The sequence below is a fragment of the Cydia fagiglandana genome, chromosome 18, assembly GCF_963556715.1.
Source record: "Cydia fagiglandana chromosome 18, ilCydFagi1.1, whole genome shotgun sequence".
Taxonomy (NCBI): domain Eukaryota; kingdom Metazoa; phylum Arthropoda; class Insecta; order Lepidoptera; family Tortricidae; genus Cydia; species Cydia fagiglandana.
The window spans coordinates 18,340,549-18,359,825 of record NC_085949.1 but is presented as its reverse complement, the minus strand read 5'-3'; the positions used below and the strand labels follow the sequence as shown (position 1 = coordinate 18,359,825).

General features: G+C 43.8%; 1 protein-coding gene across 1 annotated transcript; it reads right to left on the bottom strand.

Annotated features, from left to right (window-relative positions):
* Window positions 1-1,509: 1,509 nt before the first annotated feature.
* LOC134673477 (protein kinase C) lies at window positions 1,510-19,035 on the bottom strand. The gene is made up of 19 exons (XM_063531471.1): window positions 18,782-19,035; window positions 18,477-18,609; window positions 18,281-18,395; window positions 17,671-17,731; window positions 13,858-14,053; window positions 13,194-13,225; window positions 12,992-13,062; window positions 12,245-12,395; window positions 11,843-11,979; window positions 11,214-11,298; window positions 10,187-10,354; window positions 9,638-9,756; window positions 8,921-9,153; window positions 7,639-7,787; window positions 6,979-7,031; window positions 6,554-6,740; window positions 3,276-3,418; window positions 2,667-2,762; window positions 1,510-1,601 (listed from the first exon to the last, which is right to left on the bottom strand). Exons 1-19 carry the CDS (start codon window positions 18,876-18,878, stop codon window positions 1,524-1,526), a joined length of 2,304 nt encoding a protein of 767 aa, XP_063387541.1. The 5' UTR covers window positions 18,879-19,035; the 3' UTR covers window positions 1,510-1,523.
* Window positions 19,036-19,277: the final 242 nt, after the last annotated feature.

Genomic DNA, 19,277 nt, shown 5'->3' with positions numbered 1-19,277 from the left:
ATTGAACTTTCTACCAAAATGAAAACTCATTCATTAAATTTTTTTTGAGGATGTCCTTCCGCTAAACGTGGTAATGTCTGAGAAGACAAGCAAACAGTAGGTCCTGCCGCTGTTACTCATGTGCCTATAATATACGCTTGTTCGCGTCGGTGACGCGTGGGGTTTACTGATTCCGCCTCCGCTTTACACCCGAATATTAAATCTTCAATATTTACAACGATAAATAATTGCTCTAACCCTTCCATTTATATATAATCTGTAGCCGGCGATCCCGCCGGGATTTGTGTGCGTACAATCAAGGTCATACACGTTTACACCTGTATTAGGTAAATAAATGTATAATTTTTGCCCTTAACTGTACTCGCGGCGGCCGGCGAGGCCAAAAGCGAATGGATCTTCCCAATTAAAAATAAAACGCTAAAACTGAGGCGCGTCGTTTAAAAAAAAAATCTGTTGTGTTTTACCTTCGTAAGATAAATGCGATCAGTATTGCATCTAAATAGTGAAATGGCTCGATGTCGTTAACAGACGTCTCCCTTTGCCAATTCCGAGGGTTTGCCTGAAAAAGTATAATACAACATCGCCTTTTTAAGTTGAATTGAGAAGAGCCAGTTTCTGCTGCCGGTCGCCGCTACATATTTGATCGCTGGCTCGTATGTGTGGACAGAATTTCATAAGAACCGGCCTGGAACTAAACCGCAACGTTCTAACATCGAAGCTACGATATCTCTGTCTCTCGAATAATGCTCAAGAAACTTCCTAAGACGTAATACTCGTGGTCACCACTAATATAGACACGTGTATATAAAATACTATGCAATTAAGACAGATCAGCTGAATCTCACCGCGTATATTATAATAATCCCTTGTAACTTGTTTTTTTTACGTACGCAGAGGTCAACGTCGTAGACGCAACTGACGGTACGGTTTAATAATTTATAAATACGAACAATCATAAAAATGACGACTGCGAGTCTTTCTCCATCTACACTATAACTGACAACGTATAACCTTTTTTGGAGACTCAAGGACCACGTTTTTGTTAGTCCAACCGCGCTAAGTTTTCAGCCGCCCCGGCAATTATGGCGCACGCACCCGGGTCGCTGCAAATTTAGCGCAGACAAACGGTACGTTTCGTAATACGAAATCATCGAGATATCGTATCGCTCTATTCTACATCACGGTGCAGACTCACCGTCTTTCTCAGACGGCGTAGAGTCGGACCTATCTAACTCCGCGCGACATCTACAACGACAAAGTGCGGCGACGTCATCATTAATCTATGAAAATATGACACGGCCTCACCCTGTTCTATTCGAGTCGCCCCAAAGTTAGCTCAGTCCGACTCTCGCACTATCCGAAAACTTTACAACGGAAATGCGAGAACGGAGAGATAAGGCGAGTTCAGCGTTAGAACGCAGCGGCGTCGGGCTCGGTGCGGGGCCGGGGGCCGGGGGCCGGGGCCGGGGGCGGGGGCTCTACCGGCGGTGGCCGGCTCGGGCGGGGGCGCGCGCGCGCGGGAGTCAGTTGGCGGGCGCGGGCGCCGGCGCCGGCGTCGGCGTGAAGTCCGAGTTCACGAACGAGAAGCCGCGGAACTCCTCCTGCAATCGACATACACGTCGTTCATTGGTGTGCAAATAATCCGAAATTGTGTTGCATTTCTTTATACAACGGCAAAATAAAGAAGGCCGGTATTCCATCTGTCCAATAATATTGGACAATATTGTGTTCTTCCGTGACCCGAGCGACAGTGATACATTTGATTAGAAACACAAAACGATTTGCCTCGTCTTTTTTGGTAAGAACGGCTAAGGAATGGAATGCGCTCCCGGCATCTGTATTCCCTGAAAAATATGACCTCGGTCTCTTTAAAGCCAGAGTGAATAGGCTATTACTGAACCGGTGAGCTACATCTTAGGCTCTGTCTTCACTTTCCATCAGGTGTGACTAGAGCCAATCGCCGATCAGTTTATTATTAAAAAAAAAAAAAAAAAAACATATTATTGTATTACTATAATATATTAATAATATAGGACAATATATTATATTGGTCCAATGTGTATTGCGTCTCACGTTTTGCTTATTGAGAGAATGAGACGCAATGACATCGGACAAAGAAATTGGACAGGTCGAATACCACCCTAAAGCATACATCGCGATAACAAACCACAATGTTAAATGATGGCATAAAAGTTGATTTTTATTTGGCTTTTTGCTATGTCCCTTGAGTTACTCTGTTAAAACATGACATAAAACTAAAAATTCATGAATGCTTTTCAACCTAGTCTCCTGGGTCACATTTATACAATATTATTACATGCTTTATTTAATAAACAGTAAAACTCATTCTATAAAACAATATTCTATATTCGTGATAAAAATAACTAAAAATAAACTACAGACAAATAAACCTGATCATAGTCTACATCACAAATATATTTCTAATCAAATGTGTCACTGTCGCTTGGGTCACGGAAGAACACAATATGTAAAAATATAGTTGATCAAGTCGTAGTCATAATTCATAGTGTGTTAGTTATGCGTAAAAAATTGTTCTAATCTGCCAATTTTAACAGTGAGAAACTACGAAACGGTGCTATAGCGGAGTTGAAAATGTATGAATGAACATGTTGGTAGTAGAGAGAGTAGCCAGTGGTAGTCCGTACCTGGTTGATGGTGCGCACGACGTCGGCCGGCACCGGCGTCAGCACCGGCTCCTCCTTCGTGAACTCCGCGTCGAAGTTCACCGCCTCGCGCTTGCTCTTCTGCAATTATAAATCACATTTTATGAGTTTATGCGTCGTTTAATATATAGCCATACTGCCGTCGATGCATCGTTTATGAAGCAAAATGTAAGTAAATAAAGTATAAATAAAATGTCACTACGTATGTGTAGCGTCAGGCGTGGCTCACTCCGCGATTTAGTCGCTTTGCTGCAGGTAGCTAAAAGTACATCCCTTCCACCCCAATTTTGGGGAAAGCCATAAGCCGCGTGTGGCGTTGTCACCACCTAAAGGCTATATCTGTGCTGATCGTAACAGACGCGTTTTGTTAGAGAGTGAGTCTGCTGTACCTAGTACTATTATTTATTCTGTGGTAGCGTCAAGTTTTGGGGTAATGCAATATTTGCCGCTCGACGCAACGTCCGGTGCCCGGTCGAACGCCCCGCTTAACGCTCCCAACTCTGGCGAGTCAATTTTGTTTCGGCCCAAAGGTTTCACGTCTCGTGCAAATTTATAAATTGGAGCACCAAACGGTAGGGTATAGCGCAGCACACATGCCTTGGGGCGGAAGGGCGGGCGCAGGCGGCGCTGCTGCAGCGCGTCCCAGTCCATGTCCTTGAAGAAGGCGTGCGCGCGGATGCCGCCCGCGCCGCCCGCCACGCCCAGCCGCCGCGCCGGGTTCTTCGTCATGAAGCCTGCGCACAAGGGACACCGCATGACATTAGATACGCGTCCCGACATTAAAAAAATAAGTTTCGGTTCTTAATCATAATTATAGAATTACGCCTTTCTGTAACAGTTTCACTCCGATACTATTTATATCCTTCCGACCGTACGAGTACGAGATGGAGAGGTGAGCTAAGAAACTTCGACAGATACTGGTAGAGAACGGCACAGAATAGGAAGAAATGGGAAAAACTGGAGGGAACCTTTTCTGCACACGCAACATGCAAATAAATACACGGTGTAACAGCGTATTCCTGATCATATTTAGAGACAAAAATGTCCTATAAACTTTTGTGAAATTCGCCTAGTTTCAGAGTTAATACCAATTTAAAAAAACATATTTTTATTGTTACATAGTGCTAAACGCCTTTTTGATGGCGATGTTGCTACTATGGGACGTAAATATCCTTATTGATAGATGTCAAAAAAAATGTAAAAATCAATTTTAAGTGACAAGTTTACCAATAATATTTATTTTTTAAGTACAAATACATTAAAAAAATAGAAAAAAAAATCCAAAAAAAATTTTTTTTTGCGAAATTGATTCATTACATTTTTTCCTTCTTTTGACCTAAGAAATGCGTGGTTAAAATTATTCGGTTTCCTCATGTTACACCGTGTATATTAAATTGTAAAAACTATGAAAGTGTTAAACAAAATGCATAAAAAAAAGATTATTACTAGTACTACTATCCTACCGACTGCGCCACATTTTCGCATATTTACGCACCATACAGCTGAATTTCCGTCCGTGTACAGGTAACGATACTATTAGATTAGCACCAGTGGCGGATTTGCCCTAAGACCAAGTAGGCCCGGGCCTAGGCCAGCAAGTTTTTTGGGGGCGGCAAATTGTGACTAAATATTCGCTGAAAATAAAAAGAAATAACTCAAAATGTACCTAGTCAAGGGTGCTACAGGGCCTGGCGCCTAGGGCGGCAAATACTGCAAATCCGCCCCTGCTTAGTACCTTTGCTTAAAAACTTTTATAGAGGGGGGGTATCTGTTCTCTGCAGCTGACCGTACTCACCCTTGAGGATGGACACGGCGTCCTTGGACAGCCAGACGAGGTAGAGCACGTCGGTACTCACCCTTAAGGATGAACACGGCGTCCTTGGACAGCCAGACGGGGTAGAGCACGTCGGTACTCACCCTTGAGGATGGATACGGCGTCCTTGGACAGCCAGACGGGGTAGAGCACGTCGGTACTCACCCTTGAGGATGGATACGGCGTCCTTGGACAGCCAGACGGGGTCAAGCACGTCGGTACTCACCCTTGAGGATGGACACGGCGTCCTTGGACAGCCAGACGAGGTAGAGCACGTCGGTACTCACCCTTAAGGATGAACACGGCGTCCTTGGACAGCCAGACGGGGTAGAGCACGTCGGTACTCACCCTTGAGGATGGATACGGCGTCCTTGGACAGCCAGACGGGGTAGAGCACGTCGGTACTCACCCTTGAGGATGGATACGGCGTCCTTGGACAGCCAGACGGGGTCAAGCACGTCGGTACTCACCCTTGAGGATGGATACGGCGTCCTTGGACAGCCAGACGGGGTCAAGCACGTCGGTACTCACCCTTGAGGATGGACACGGCGTCATTGGACAGCCAGACGGGGTGGAGCAAGTCGGTACTCACCCTTGAGGATGGACACGGCGTCCTTGGACAGCCAGACGGGGTGGAGCAAGTCGGTACTCACCCTTGAGGATGGACACGGCGTCCTTGGACATCCAGATGGGGTAGAGCACGTCGGTACTCACCCTTGAGGATGAACACGGCGTCCTTGGACAGCCAGACGGGGTAGAGCACGTCGGTACTCACCCTTGAGGATGGATACGGCGTCCTTGGACAGCCAGACGGGGTCAAGCACGTCGGTACTCACCCTTGAGGATGGACACGGCGTCATTGGACAGCCAGACGGGGTAGAGCACGTCGGTACTCACCCTTGAGGATGGACACGGCGTCATTGGACAGCCAGACGGGGTAGAGCACGTCGGTACTCACCCTTAAGGATGAACACGGCGTCCTTGGACAGCCAGACGGGGTCAAGCACGTCGGTACTCACCCTTGAGGATGGACACGGCGTCATTGGACAGCCAGACGGGGTAGAGCACGTCGGTACTCACCCTTGAGGATGGATACGGCGTCCTTGGACAGCCAGACGGGGTCAAGCACGTCGGTACTCACCCTTGAGGATGGACACGGCGTCATTGGACAGCCAGACGGGGTAGAGCACGTCGGTACTCACCCTTAAGGATGAACACGGCGTCCTTGGACAGCCAGACGGGGTCAAGCACGTCGGTACTCACCCTTGAGGATGGACACGGCGTCATTGGACAGCCAGACGGGGTAGAGCACGTCGGTACTCACCCTTGAGGATGGACACGGCGTCCTTGGACATCCAGATGGGGTAGAGCACGTCGGTACTCACCCTTGAGGATGAACACGGCGTCCTTGGACAGCCAGACGGGGTAGAGCACGTCGGTACTCACCCTTGAGGATGGATACGGCGTCCTTGGACAGCCAGACGGGGTCAAGCACGTCGGTACTCACCCTTGAGGATGGACACGGCGTCATTGGACAGCCAGACGGGGTAGAGCACGTCGGTACTCACCCTTGAGGATGGACACGGCGTCATTGGACAGCCAGACGGGGTAGAGCACGTCGGTACTCACCCTTAAGGATGAACACGGCGTCCTTGGACAGCCAGATGGGGTAGAGCACGTCGGTACTCACCCTTGAGGATGGATACGGCGTCCTTGGACAGCCAGACGGGGTCAAGCACGTCGGTACTCACCCTTGAGGATGGACACGGCGTCATTGGACAGCCAGACGGGGTAGAGCACGTCGGTACTCACCCTTAAGGATGAACACGGCGTCCTTGGACAGCCAGATGGGGTAGAGCACGTCGGTACTCACCCTTGAGGATGGATACGGCGTCCTTGGACAGCCAGACGGGGTCAAGCACGTCGGTACTCACCCTTGAGGATGGACACGGCGTCCTTGGACAGCCAGACGGGGTGGAGCAAGTCGGTACTCACCCTTGAGGATGGACACGGCGTCCTTGGACATCCAGATGGGGTAGAGCACGTCGGTACTCACCCTTGAGGATGGACACGGCGTCCTTGGACAGCCAGACGGGGTAGAGCACGTCGTCGTGCAGGATGGACTCGAACAGGTCGTCCTCGTTGTCGGCCTCGAACGGCGGCTGCCCGGCCAGCATCTCGTACAGCAGCACGCCCAGCGCCCACCAGTCCACCGACGGACCGTATTCCAGCTCTTGCAGGATCTATACACAAATACACATTCTCAACAGCTGTCAATAAAGAATACACGCGCATGACTGATGTGGTTCGCTCTTACGAACAGTGTTAAGATTTTTCTCTACAAGGCAAAATCAAGGTTTTCCATTCATATGTAAAGAACGAGCCTACTTGCAAGGAAATTGACACGTAAAACAAGAAACTTGAAACGCTGATTGATAAAAAAATCGGATGATTTGAAGTTCATGTCAAAAACTGACTTACCTCAGGGGCTATGTAGTCTGGAGTACCGCAAAAGGTCGTAGTAGTCGCTCCATCTGAGAATAAGTAGTTGACTTAGAATCCCTCTCAAACTATACATTTTATATTAAAGTGTGCGAGTTTGTCCTCAGCTCTCATAATCATAGGTCACAGGGCACCTCTGCGTTGGACATACCAAAGTGGTCCGTCTGTCGCAACTCCCCTCCAGCGCTTTTTGTAATCATAGGACAAAAGAACAACAAAAAATAACATCCTTAGAATAGAGGGTTTGCGTTTTAAAATCTAAACACTACATTCGTTAAATCTGTTGTGTTACAGAACATATTCACAGAAGCAGCGGCTCGCAAGTACCTAGTAGTTAAATTTGCCGAGTTCTGGACTAGAACGACTGACCTAGAGGTAGTATGCCCTCCTTGCACATGCCGAAGTCTATGAGCTTGCAGTGCCCGTCGGCGTCCAGTAATATACTGTCCAGTGATCGCGGTAGATGTGTGTGTGTGTAGGGCCGGAGTTGAACCTGTGGCCACTGACCTAGTATGCCCTCCTTGCACATGCCGAAGTCAGCGAGCTTGCAGTGCCCGTCGGCGTCCAGTAATATACTGTCCAGTGATCGCGGTAGATGTGTGTGTGTGTAGGGCCGGAGTTGAACCTGTGGCCACTGACCTAGTATGCCCTCCTTGCACATGCCGAAGTCAGCGAGCTTGCAGTGCCCGTCGGCGTCCAGTAATATGTTATCCAGCTTCAGGTCGCGGTAGATGACACCGTGCGCGTGAAGGAACTGTAAGGCCAATGTCACTTCGGCTGCGTAGAACCTGGAAAACAAAGGGATGGTTTATACTGCAAAAATTTTAGTGTTTTCGATATACGAAAATACTATTTAACCAAAAGTTCTTTTCGTAAACTAGAATATAATTTTATGTAAATTTTAGTTAGTCCTCAGCTCTCATAATCTTAAGTCACAGGGCACCTCTGCGTCGAACAGACCCCCAAAGGGATCCATCTTTCGCAGCTCCCCTCCAGCGCTTTTTGTTATCATAGGACTTAATAAATTATGTTGAACTAGCATTTCAACACATTCGACGTAGATATATTTTCATGTCGTTCTCGGTTATTCGTTAATAGGAATTAAAATTTTATATAAATCACGAAAAATAATACGTGTAAATCTAGATATGTACAGAATACCATACCTGGCGCGAGCTTGTCGAACTTCCTCGCGCTGTAGCTGGAACATCAGATCTCCGCCATCGACGTACTCCGTGACGAAGAGCAGTCGGTCCCTGGTCTGGAAGGCGCAGTGTGAGGAAGGAAGCTGTTCACTGTGTACGGAATACCGTACCTTGCTCGTGGTTCATCAAATTTCCTCGCGCGTTGTATCTGGAACATGAGATCCCCGCCATCGACGTACTCCATGACGAAGAGCAGTCGGTCCCTGGCCTGGAAGGCGCAGTGTAAGGAAGGTAGCTGTTCACTGTGTACAGAATACCGTACCTTGCTCGTGGTTCGTCGAACTTCCTCGCACGTCGTATCTGGAACATTAGATCCCCGCCATCCACATACTCCATGACGAAGAACAGTCTGTCCCTGGTCTGGAAGGCGCAGTGTGAGGAAGGGAGCTGTTCACTGTGTACAGAATACCGTACCTTGCTCGTGGTTCGTCGAACTTCCTCACGCGTTGTATCTGGAACATTAGATCGCCTCCATCCACATACTCCATGACGAAGAACAGTCGGTCCCTGGTCCGGAAGGCGCAGTGTGAGGAAGGGAGCTGTTCACTGCGTACAGAATACCGTACCTTGCTCGTGGCTCGTCGAACTTCCTCGCGCTGTAGCTGGAACATCAGATCTCCGCCGTGGACGTACTCCATGACGAAGAACAGTCTGTCCCTGGTCTGGAAGGCGCAGTGTGAGGAAGGGAGCTGTTCACTGCGTACATAATACCGTACCTTGCTCGTGGTTCATCAAACTTCCTCGCGCGTTGTATCTGGAACATTAGATCGCCTCCATCCACATACTCCATGACGAAGAACAGTCTGTCCCTGGTCTGGAAGGCGCAGTGCAGCGCCGTGAGGAAGGGGTGGCGCGCGGCCAGCGCGAGCACGCGCCGCTCGGTCAGAGTGCACTCCACGTCGTCGTCTTGGATGATGGCGTCTTTCTTTAGCACTTTCACTGCGTACACCTGATGGACGAACGGCTGGATTAAGCACTGACACACAGAAAAATTGGTATAACCGCTCAGTTGGATGTGTTTGTCCTCAGATCTCATAATCTGAAAGTCACAGGGCACCTCTGCGGCCGACTGACTAAAAAATGGTCCGTCTTTCGCAGCTCCCCTCCAGCGCATTTTTGTAATCATAGGACACCATAATGATATTCCAATTTAAGCAACATCAATTATTAATACAAAGTCATAAAGTTTAGTTACAATAAATCTCGCAATGTATTTTTGTTAATTCAATGTAGTAAACATTACCATTACTTGTGTAGACTGTACCAATAGTACCAAAAACATACTGAAAAACACGTTTTATACAGATTCAAAGTGAAAAATTGTGTAAAGGAAAACATTTACCTAGTTCTTTCAAATTACGATCAGAAATACACCTATTTTTTACGAACAACTGATTTCAAGTGTGTATGAATTTTATAAAGCCTGTTCGTACCTCATCGGTGCCCTTCTTCTCAGCAAGCATGACCTTGCCGAAGGAGCCCTTGCCCAGCACCTTGATGAAGGTGAAGTCCTCGAGCGACACCTTGTCGCGCGCGCCCGCCATGTCGCCGCCTGAACGACACACACATTACATAAAGTTAACACTGACTTGACGGCACCAATGCATGATTACATAGCCCTTTCGAGCTTTCTTGAAGCAGCCATTGGCATGAAAACTTAGCATAGTCCGACTGTATACATATTACTATTTTCATATTACAAAATCACAATGGTACTTACAGAAGTCTATAAAATTGCGCATTAAATCATTTTTAGAGATAAATATAAATTATTAGGAAGCGGTAAAGTAAACACAAAAATATAAATATGCCAAAGCTTTCAAACTAGGTGGCTCACTTTACTTTTAAAATACGTATACGTACGTAATTACCATTAAAACTAAACGGTTACAATACCTTATACAAATCCACCTAATCTGAAAGCACTAATAAATAAATATAAAAATCCATAACCAAAAAGCGTGCAAACCAAAAAAAGGAACCTTCGTAGCACGTAAATATGTCTTTCAGGTCGTCCCAATGATCGCCGCCGCCGTTCGGCGCCGAAGGTATGTACTCGCCGTAAAGGGGTACCAAGTCGTACGAAGGGGGTACGAAATCGTACGCGGGTGGTACGAAGTCGTACGGCGATGACATGAGCAGGTCCAGCACTAGTGTGGGATGCAAACAAACACAATAACAACAACAACACAACATTAACAAAAACAATGCACTAATACAAAATACATTGAGTTGCTTGCTAACATAACATAACATTCAGGGCTCAAAAATAAAAACTAGTTAAAAAAAATGAATAGAAACATCGACTTCAGCGTTCTCTTCTGTTTTGAAAGTTAGTTAAATGTCGATAAATTAATATCTCACTCCTTGAAATTGGCTTAGTACGTTTGACTTCACGCTTGACCGTACCTAGTCGAGTAAGCGAAAAAAAAATAAGATCATGCTAGGTAAATTTGGTTATTCAGGATAGTGAAGTGAAATTAACATTCGACAAAATTTAGTAATAAAAAACACAAATTATCATTAGTGCACGCATTGTAGTAAGGTTTACGAATGGCCAGTTAACCCTTTATAAGGCATAAGGGTGTCAGGAATTATGCAAAATTGAACTCTATCACTTTGAAAGAAAGTTCGTTTGAAAGAAAGCAGGTGGGAAATATATTCCCTCTGCCTTATAAAGGCTTAACAAAAACAGTCAGTTTTACTGTCTCTACACCAGGGCTCGGAACCGGTATTTTTTTAAAACCCCGAAATAGCTCAATATTTTGAATTAGTTTATGCTCTTTATGTAGGACTGAATCATGTATTTAGATAACGAATTTTTATTATTAGATTGTCCCATTAACAGTGAAATAATAAACCAAAGAACGAAAAAGAACGAAATAATACCGGTATTTTTGTATGGAGCTAATACCGGTTTTCGACCCCTGCTCTACACAGTTAACTGACCATACTTGAACCTTATATCAAGGACATAGGGTGTATAATAACGCAGGTGTTAGTGGTTACCTTTGTCGTCGTGTTTGTCGAGCGGCTCCTTGTCGGCGTCGGCCGCCGCGTCGCCGCCGCCGCCCTCCATCAGCACGGGGTTGTACTGTAATGACGTCACCGTTACTGACAATACACACATGACACTTCTGGGTTTTCGTCTATAGCAGCGGTCGGCAACAAGCAGCCCGCGGGCCGCATACGGCCCGCGAGCCTCCCTGGCTATTTTATACGTAATATTGACAAACGACAATGTCTGATAAAGTCATAAATATTAACAAAGTGCGGCCCGCGTCAACTTCGGAAACTACTATTTGGCCCTTGGCTGCTAAAAGGTTGCCGACCGCTGGTCTATAGGCATGAGCCGCTTACGAGTAGGATAAGAAGGCATACGGCCGTCTTATGTAAGCGATTACGATTGCCTTACTGGTTCTAAAAGGCATTTTAACCAATGGACATGTAGTTTTTAATGTTACCTATTTGAAAGTTGACTAGTTTACCAATCTGCATAGTGCGTCCATTTTTGGTGAACGCGACTCGGATGCGGCTGTTTTGCGTAATGGTCACTAACTGCCCGCGTGCTGCGATCAGGTTGTCAACCGGCCTATTCGCGTAAATATACGTTCTACGAGAAAATACACGTGTAATACCTTGGAGGTCCTCGGGCGAGGGTTCTTGTCGGGGGAGATGCCCATCTCGGAGAGGATCTCGGCCATGGCCTTGGTGTTGATGCCGCAGTTGTTGGCCACGTTCTTCTGGCACCGTTTGTGCACGTTCATAGAGCACACTGCACACAAACAACATGTTTTATGTTTATATGGCATAAAGTGAGGCATGAGGCATGACACAAGATATACCTTTTTTACAAATATGTTTATAGTATGTAACGATGTCCGCAGCATTGAACAACATCCACACAAGGGAGAGGAGAGTTTCTACGCCATTCATTGCTTCCGTATTTTTCTAAAGTGACCGCGATTCTATTTGCCACTTCGTAAATGATCAGGATTTCACTATTTCCTAAGAAGACAAGAAATGGGATAAACGCTTACCTTCACACTGCAGCCCCTGCTTGATGAGGCCGTAGAGCAGAGAGCCGCAGTGGTCGCAGAACGTGAACCGCTTGTAGGAGTGCACCACGAAGCGGTGCGGGACGTTCACGCTGAACCGCTGCCCGCCCGACACGCCCACGGCGCTGTGTTGCTGCAACACACAAACCATATGTTACAGATAGGAAATATCCCTGGATAGACGAGTCCACATGGCACAGATCGAGCCGTCTCGGGAAAAGAATGTCGCGCGAAGCAGCTAGGTCGAGTCGAGGTAGAGTCGCCCGAGGCAAGACACGCGTATTTGACAATTTTTTTGTGAAGCAATTAAATTGTCGCAGGCACTATATAGCGTTTTTTTTTTTTTACTTTGCGTCAAATTGCTTATTTATCATCGGGCATGAAGAAATCACAAATTTATTTTATGTAGTATTTAAGGTACTACGAGGTTAATACGTCACGACCACTTCTTTAAAACTATCCTGAAGGGGCGGATAGGACACAAGCGGGGAAGAGGAAAACCCAGCCGCAGCTTTTTGGAGCAAGTGAAAGAAAAAGTGGGGGTCGTGTCGTACCAAAAAGTCAAAGACCTGGCGCAGGATAGGGAAAGCTGGAAGATACTCCACCGAATACCTCTTAAGTTAATGATGATGATGATGATTTAAGGTAAAATAAAATGTATATAATATTTTTCGTGTGTTTAGGGAGTGGTTCATTGACCCTGGTGCAACATACCACATGACTAGTTACCTCTTCCTTCATTCCGGGACACTTGGTGACCACGGACGAGTGGCAGCGCTTGTGGACCACGCAGGTGCAAACTGCAACAAATCACACTCGTCAAATCTGTCATTCCCATTAGTTTCATCTAAATGGCAAACGTATTTTCGGCGATAACAATACATGCGCTAGCCGTGCCTGTTAGTCACAAGTACTGAACAAAAGTAGTTACCTTGACATTGATATCCTTGTTTTCCGAGACCCCTGAAAGCAAATAGTAAGCATTAATTAACTGTGCTTATTTTACAAATTCTACGTAGGGGTCATCCATTAATTACGTCACACGAATTTGAAGGTTTTTTGACCCCTCCCCCCCCATTGTCACACTTGGTCACATTTGGCAAACCCCTCCCCCCCTGGTGTGACGTCACATTTTTTCAGCGAAATCGGAAAATTGATTTAAGTATTATTATTTTTTTGTCATAATATTAGTAAATTTATAACCCAAAACTGATTATGAAAAAAAATTAAACTAATAAAAACGATTATCGTTCCAAAAACTTGTTTTTGAACTGTAAAGTAATTAAAATGATTAAAATAACATTTTGGTTACTGATGAAGTTAAAGTGACGTCACAAAGTTTGTGACCCCCCTCTCCCCCTTGTCACAACATGTCACATTTTCTTGACCCCCCCCCCCCCTAAACGTGTGATGTAATTAATGGATGACCCCGTATGTTCGTAGCAGCTTGCAAGGGTTGGCAAGTGATGTAGGGAGTATCGTTATTCAATGAGATAGGTACTTGACAGAAATAATACAGAGCCCGAGGCTATCCTTCTGGCCACCGTCGCCTGCCTATTCAAGCCGGCCTGCAAACGGACAATGAAGATACTGACCAGATGAACTCGCGGCAGTGTGAGCAGAAGGTGGGCTGGCGCAGGAAGGTGGCCATGAACTTGTGTCCGTTGACCTGGTGCACTCGGCGGCGCATGGCGCCCCGGCGGCGCGCGAAGCCGGCGCCCTCCTTGAACTCGCGCCCGCGCGCCGCGCCGCCCGCCGGCGCCCGCGCCGCCTCGCCGCCGCCGCCCGAGCCTAAAGAGGGCCGACATGTCACTCCTACTGCAATAGGGAAAGACCCGGCCTCCACGTTTGGGAGCTCGCTCTATCTAGACAGAGGCCTTGGTCTTGGTCCTCATGCAATTCACATGGTAATATAATTAATATAATGCTTGTAAATAGGTAAAAAACTTAGCGTAGCGGGCCCGAGGCTTATGTAGCATTGTCCTAAGCTTGCCTAAACGATGTGTATGTGTCTTTTGTAAAAATCGACAGTGATTTAAAATATGGGTGATCTGTATTTATACCGTTTTAAATCGAGTATCTGAACCTTCTACGGGACAGGGTGATTAATAATTAAATGTGACATTCAGACAACATATTATTTAAAATAAGGAACTTTACAGATAAAGTTTACAGTTGTAAACCATAATTCAACTGAAGACACCTATACGGAAGAGATCTAGACAGTGCTGGTCTAAGTCAAGAGAACGCTAAAAAAGTACGAAGAAGGTATCTATTACTAGGTAGTTGATATTAAGTGACATGAACAATTATTAAACTATTTTAGCTTAAAATATCGTATAAAATGACCCGTTTTCATTGCCGTTTCAAAATAAGTTAGATCCAACCAAGAACTTCTCTAATAGTTAATCTGCTATCGTACTTTAAAGCATTACAAATTATTGTCTGACTAAAATTACGAAAACTTAAAGTAGGTAATTTGACGTCCAAATCTATTGCAAAATCAATGTAGCATAAAAGCTAAATGTATGATAAGTACCTCGTATAATAGCAAGCAGCCGCTAAAATAAACCACTAGCAGCAGATGCTCTTCAAATAAAAACATTTAATAATCATAACATAGTAGGTACTTACTCACAATCATAATTCATATATGTAAAAGCGGTACCTATCCCTTCTTTTATCGGAAATAGGAGCAGATCATTCCTTGTTTTCTGAATAACCGAATACTAGGAATACAGATCTCGTCACAAATTTTGGTTTAAAACTGTTTATATTAGAAACTAAGATCGAATCACATAAAAGGTGTATTACTGTATTACATTTAAAAAAGCTCAAAGAATAAACGCAATTTTTTTGAGGGATAACACATTTCTCTAAGTTCCAAACAACTACAAGTAATAGAAGGGGTGATTTCCCTTTCCCCGTTTGTTAGCATAAATTGGTTATATGTACGGGAGTTCTTACGTCAGTACAATTTTCCACTTGCTGACCCCAACGCGTTCAAGGCAGATATTACTCATTGTAGGATTTGTAAGGCCAGTGGTCAAAGAATGCCTTGATAGAATAATAAGGACAATAAGGACATCTTGTGTGTTACATCACGCTAAATAGTGTCGGAAACCGCGGCAAGTAGCATGCCGCATGCGATCGCAATCTTAGCAGGAAACCGGCGTTCTAACAGCATCACTAACTGACCATTGGTGTTATATCTTTGAAATAAGGGAGGTCACACACGGCGACTTTTCGCACCGATTCAGTCGCGGCATGTGGTCCATTGTCGCATTTGCAACGTGTGATTGTCGCGATGCAGACTGGATATTGATTAATTCGGCATAGCTGCTAACGCGCGGCTGTTTCTCGCTAGATTGGGTGTGCAGCCGCGGCTGTGCAGGCAGACGAAATGAATTCTACATCACGACTGTATCGCGGTTGTCTCGATGCTGAAAGTGGTGAAACGCGGCTGTATCGACGCTGTATCGCTATAGTAGCGATGCATAATACGTGTGCGAAGGTATATTACCGGCGACACCATGGCGACTGTGTCGCGGCTTTTTTGCGACTGCATCGCTTCTGAATGGCTGCATAAAGATGCAGCCATTCAGAAGCGATGCAGTGACTTTTCACTGCGTGTGACCTCCTTAAGGTTTACGAATGATCAGTTAACTATGGTACTAATAGTAACATGCTAATCTGATCCTGGTAGACCTTATTTCTTTGAAATAAAGTTTACAACGGGTTTACTAACTGTGACAACAATAATACTTAACGTGCGGCCATGGAACCCGGTAAACCGCATTGATATTAAAATTATAACAGGAAAATAGACACTTAAGTTTTTTCATATAAGCTAAACAGAATGACAATGATTAGTCTGAAAATCTACTATGAATAATAGATATTGTATATCAAACTTCTTTAATACAGAACTGCTAAATTAAATAATCTAATACTTAAATTTTGATTACCAATCTTTCCTAATTACGTTCTAGCAAAGATGAAATAGTAAATTTTGAGGCCAGATGACTCCTAAAAAAGTAAGCGAAGCATCAAGAAATTTGATAACAACAAAGTAAACCCTATAGGAACAATGAGACATGATCTAAACTAGCACTACTGATAATAAGGACTTACTCTTGCCCGCGAAATAGGACGATTTTGCTTTGGTCTTTGCTGCCATCGCACATCCTGTTGTTATTGTGTTGAGTCAACATAGAAAGTTCCCAAGATTTATTACTAATACTAACTACACTCTTAACCAAACCCGTTATCAATGTGGCAATTCATTGAAAATGAGGATTGGCAACATTATCTACCGTAGGGAGCCCTAACTTTACCTTTGGTGCCCAACTTCGTCTAATTAAAATATCGAAACAACAAATTTACCAAGAAATATAATATCCATTGAATTCACAATAAATAAAACTACGTTAAAATAGTATTAGAGCAAAAAAAATCTAAAATAACTTTTGCTTCCTATACCCAACTTCACATTTTAGTTTTTTTAATTATGAAAATTACAGGTCTAAAGTACTACATTTATTCCAATTCCTAAATGTTAAATTAATAAACGCCCATAATACATTTTATAGTGAATTTATGATTTAATGCTATTTAAGACGAAGTTATTGACTGTGGCCAATTTTAACGTAAATAGTTTACCAATGCTTATTTTCAATGAACTGCAACATTGATACAGGATTTGACGATGGTACCTACTACCAGCAACAATCTTTACTGACCTTCAATGGACCTTATATCTTTGCAAATAAGGTTTACGAATTGTCAGTTAACAGTGTTCATGATACTACAGTTAGTAATTATAGAGAATATAGAGAAATGGAATTTGTGTGTCTGAGTCAGATATGAGTCATGTTCCTTGGAATGGAGATGCACACATGTGCCACACAACTAATGTTTACTTTCACTTCTTTGCTTTAAGATAATCTAATATTCAAACACTAACTGACTAAATCAATTTGGATCTTTAGAAATTAAGCTTATTATTGTTAATTGTAGTAGTGGGTATATTATGACAGAAAGTGTCACAAACATCACAAAATTAAGGATTGCAAGAAGTTATTTATTTTGAACAGCTCTTCTGTTGTGTTTAATTTATTTATTTGACTTACATTTTGTAGTCAAAAATACATAAATTTAATACAATCTGACTGTTTGCAATATGTTGATAAAGTATAAATAAACATGCATTACAAATTTTACAGCGCAATGATAATATTGTCAAAAATTTATTAGTAAAAGTGGCTATTTACCAGAATTTTATTCAACAATAATAAACATGAATTGCAATCCTTATTATTAATAAAATGAATGAGAACATGTATTTTCAGCTTACCAATTAAGTGATTAAGTAGGAATGTAGTGTTTGTGATAAACCAATCACTCACCTTGAGAATTCCATTTCAGATCTATTTTCAGATGCAGTTTTCCTTGAGGTTCTAGATCCACCTACAAGGGAAAATCATCATTAATTTATCTGGTAACTTACTTTAATAGTTATTTTTCATACACAAATTATAAATAGTGTTTATAAACAAATCTAATTAAAAGGTTTAAAAACTTTTCATGAATTCCAGGGGACATCATTGCCAGTCCTGTATTAAAAATTAAAAATATATAGAAATAGAATAGAAATATAAATATTCTATTTCTATTTCTATTTCTAAAAATATATAAAACTTCATCTTGTTTATAAATCACCTCATTATTAAGCAACTCATATTTAGGTTCAGATGACAATAACTCTCTTCTCCAGCAATACATGCCTATCACACTCCAATTAGACAAATGTAAGGCCATCAAACAATCCCAAGACTGATAACAGCTATCACCACAACAAACACACTGATGGTCGCTGATAACATCTTACAACAATACTGATTGTTTGTACTCTTATCAGAGATTACGGGATATAGATAAGCCATTGTCTCATAGATCCCTACCAATCACTTCACTTGTCAGTAGCTTCAATGCTGTAACACTGTTTTGTTTACTCACCCAAAAGTCTGTGGCATCTTTATCACGATGAGTTAAATCTTCAAAAGGAATTGTGCAGTTTGCAACAAAATCATCTGGAGGTATGGCGGCATCGTGAAATACAGTGATCCCCAAGCTGCAGGAAAATATTAGTGTGAGTATCCAAGTCAAGGGGTGATAAATAAAATATCAAAAACGAGGTCGGAGGGCGCGGTACCTGGCGACGTTCTGCACTTCGTGGATGAAGGTCTCGTTCCACACGGGGTCGAAGGTCTTGGGCTTGGTGGTGGAGCGATCCAGGTGGTGCTCGTCCGCGTCGATCGACACGTACGGGTCTATCGGCTGGTCGTCTACAACCCCACACCATATTTACATACATTATAGACACCCATTTTGGTAAACATGCTACGCCTATTACGAACGAAAATTTACGACTGCGCGATAGTTTTCAAGGGCAAAATTAATTAAAAACGAGTCATAAGGTTCATGAAGAAAAGGATTAAGACTACGGTCGGGACTCACCTGGTTTCCCGAAGGTCATGTTGTGCCGTTTCTGAAAGTCAGTCGGCCTGAGGCCCGTGGCCTCACACACCTTGACGCGCACCGTTCCGCTGAACATGGCGCTGACACAACCGGATCACCGGCACCGCGCCGCGCCACCGCACGATCACTTCCACACTATAAGCCCACTCAAAATCATTGAAGGTGCTTCATAATTGAAACAGAATTAAATAAAAGTCTTGACAGCGACGAGATCCGCCATGGATGGATGTTTTACTCTATGGTTGCTAATGGATTCCTATTCGATTTTAAAAAGTTTCGGGATAGAGTTTTTGGTGATGGGGACATTTGGGAATAAATTATAATTATTATTCAAATAATAATCTGATGCTGATCAGGTAATTACAATGATCCTTTAAAATTAGTATTAACGATGTTGACTATCAATGTAATTGCTAATTCGGTTTCTTACAATCTCAAAATGTTTTACCATTGCAAGATTTCAACGTTATTTTGT

What these genes read in the sequence shown, in the direction of transcription:
- LOC134673477 (XM_063531471.1), bottom strand. Translation starts at nt 18,878, where the DNA reads ATGTTCAGCGGAACGGTGCGCGTCAAGGTGTGTGAGGCCACGGGCCTC. An exon ending in CATATTTACGTGCTACGAAG is followed by an intron (nt 9,757 to 10,186) that starts GTTCCTTTTTTT and finishes TGTGTCGTTCAG; the next exon opens with GCGGCGACATGGCGGGCGCG. An exon ending in CAGACTACATAGCCCCTGAG is followed by an intron (nt 6,741 to 6,978) that starts GTAAGTCAGTTT and finishes ATTTGTGTATAG; the next exon opens with ATCCTGCAAGAGCTGGAATA.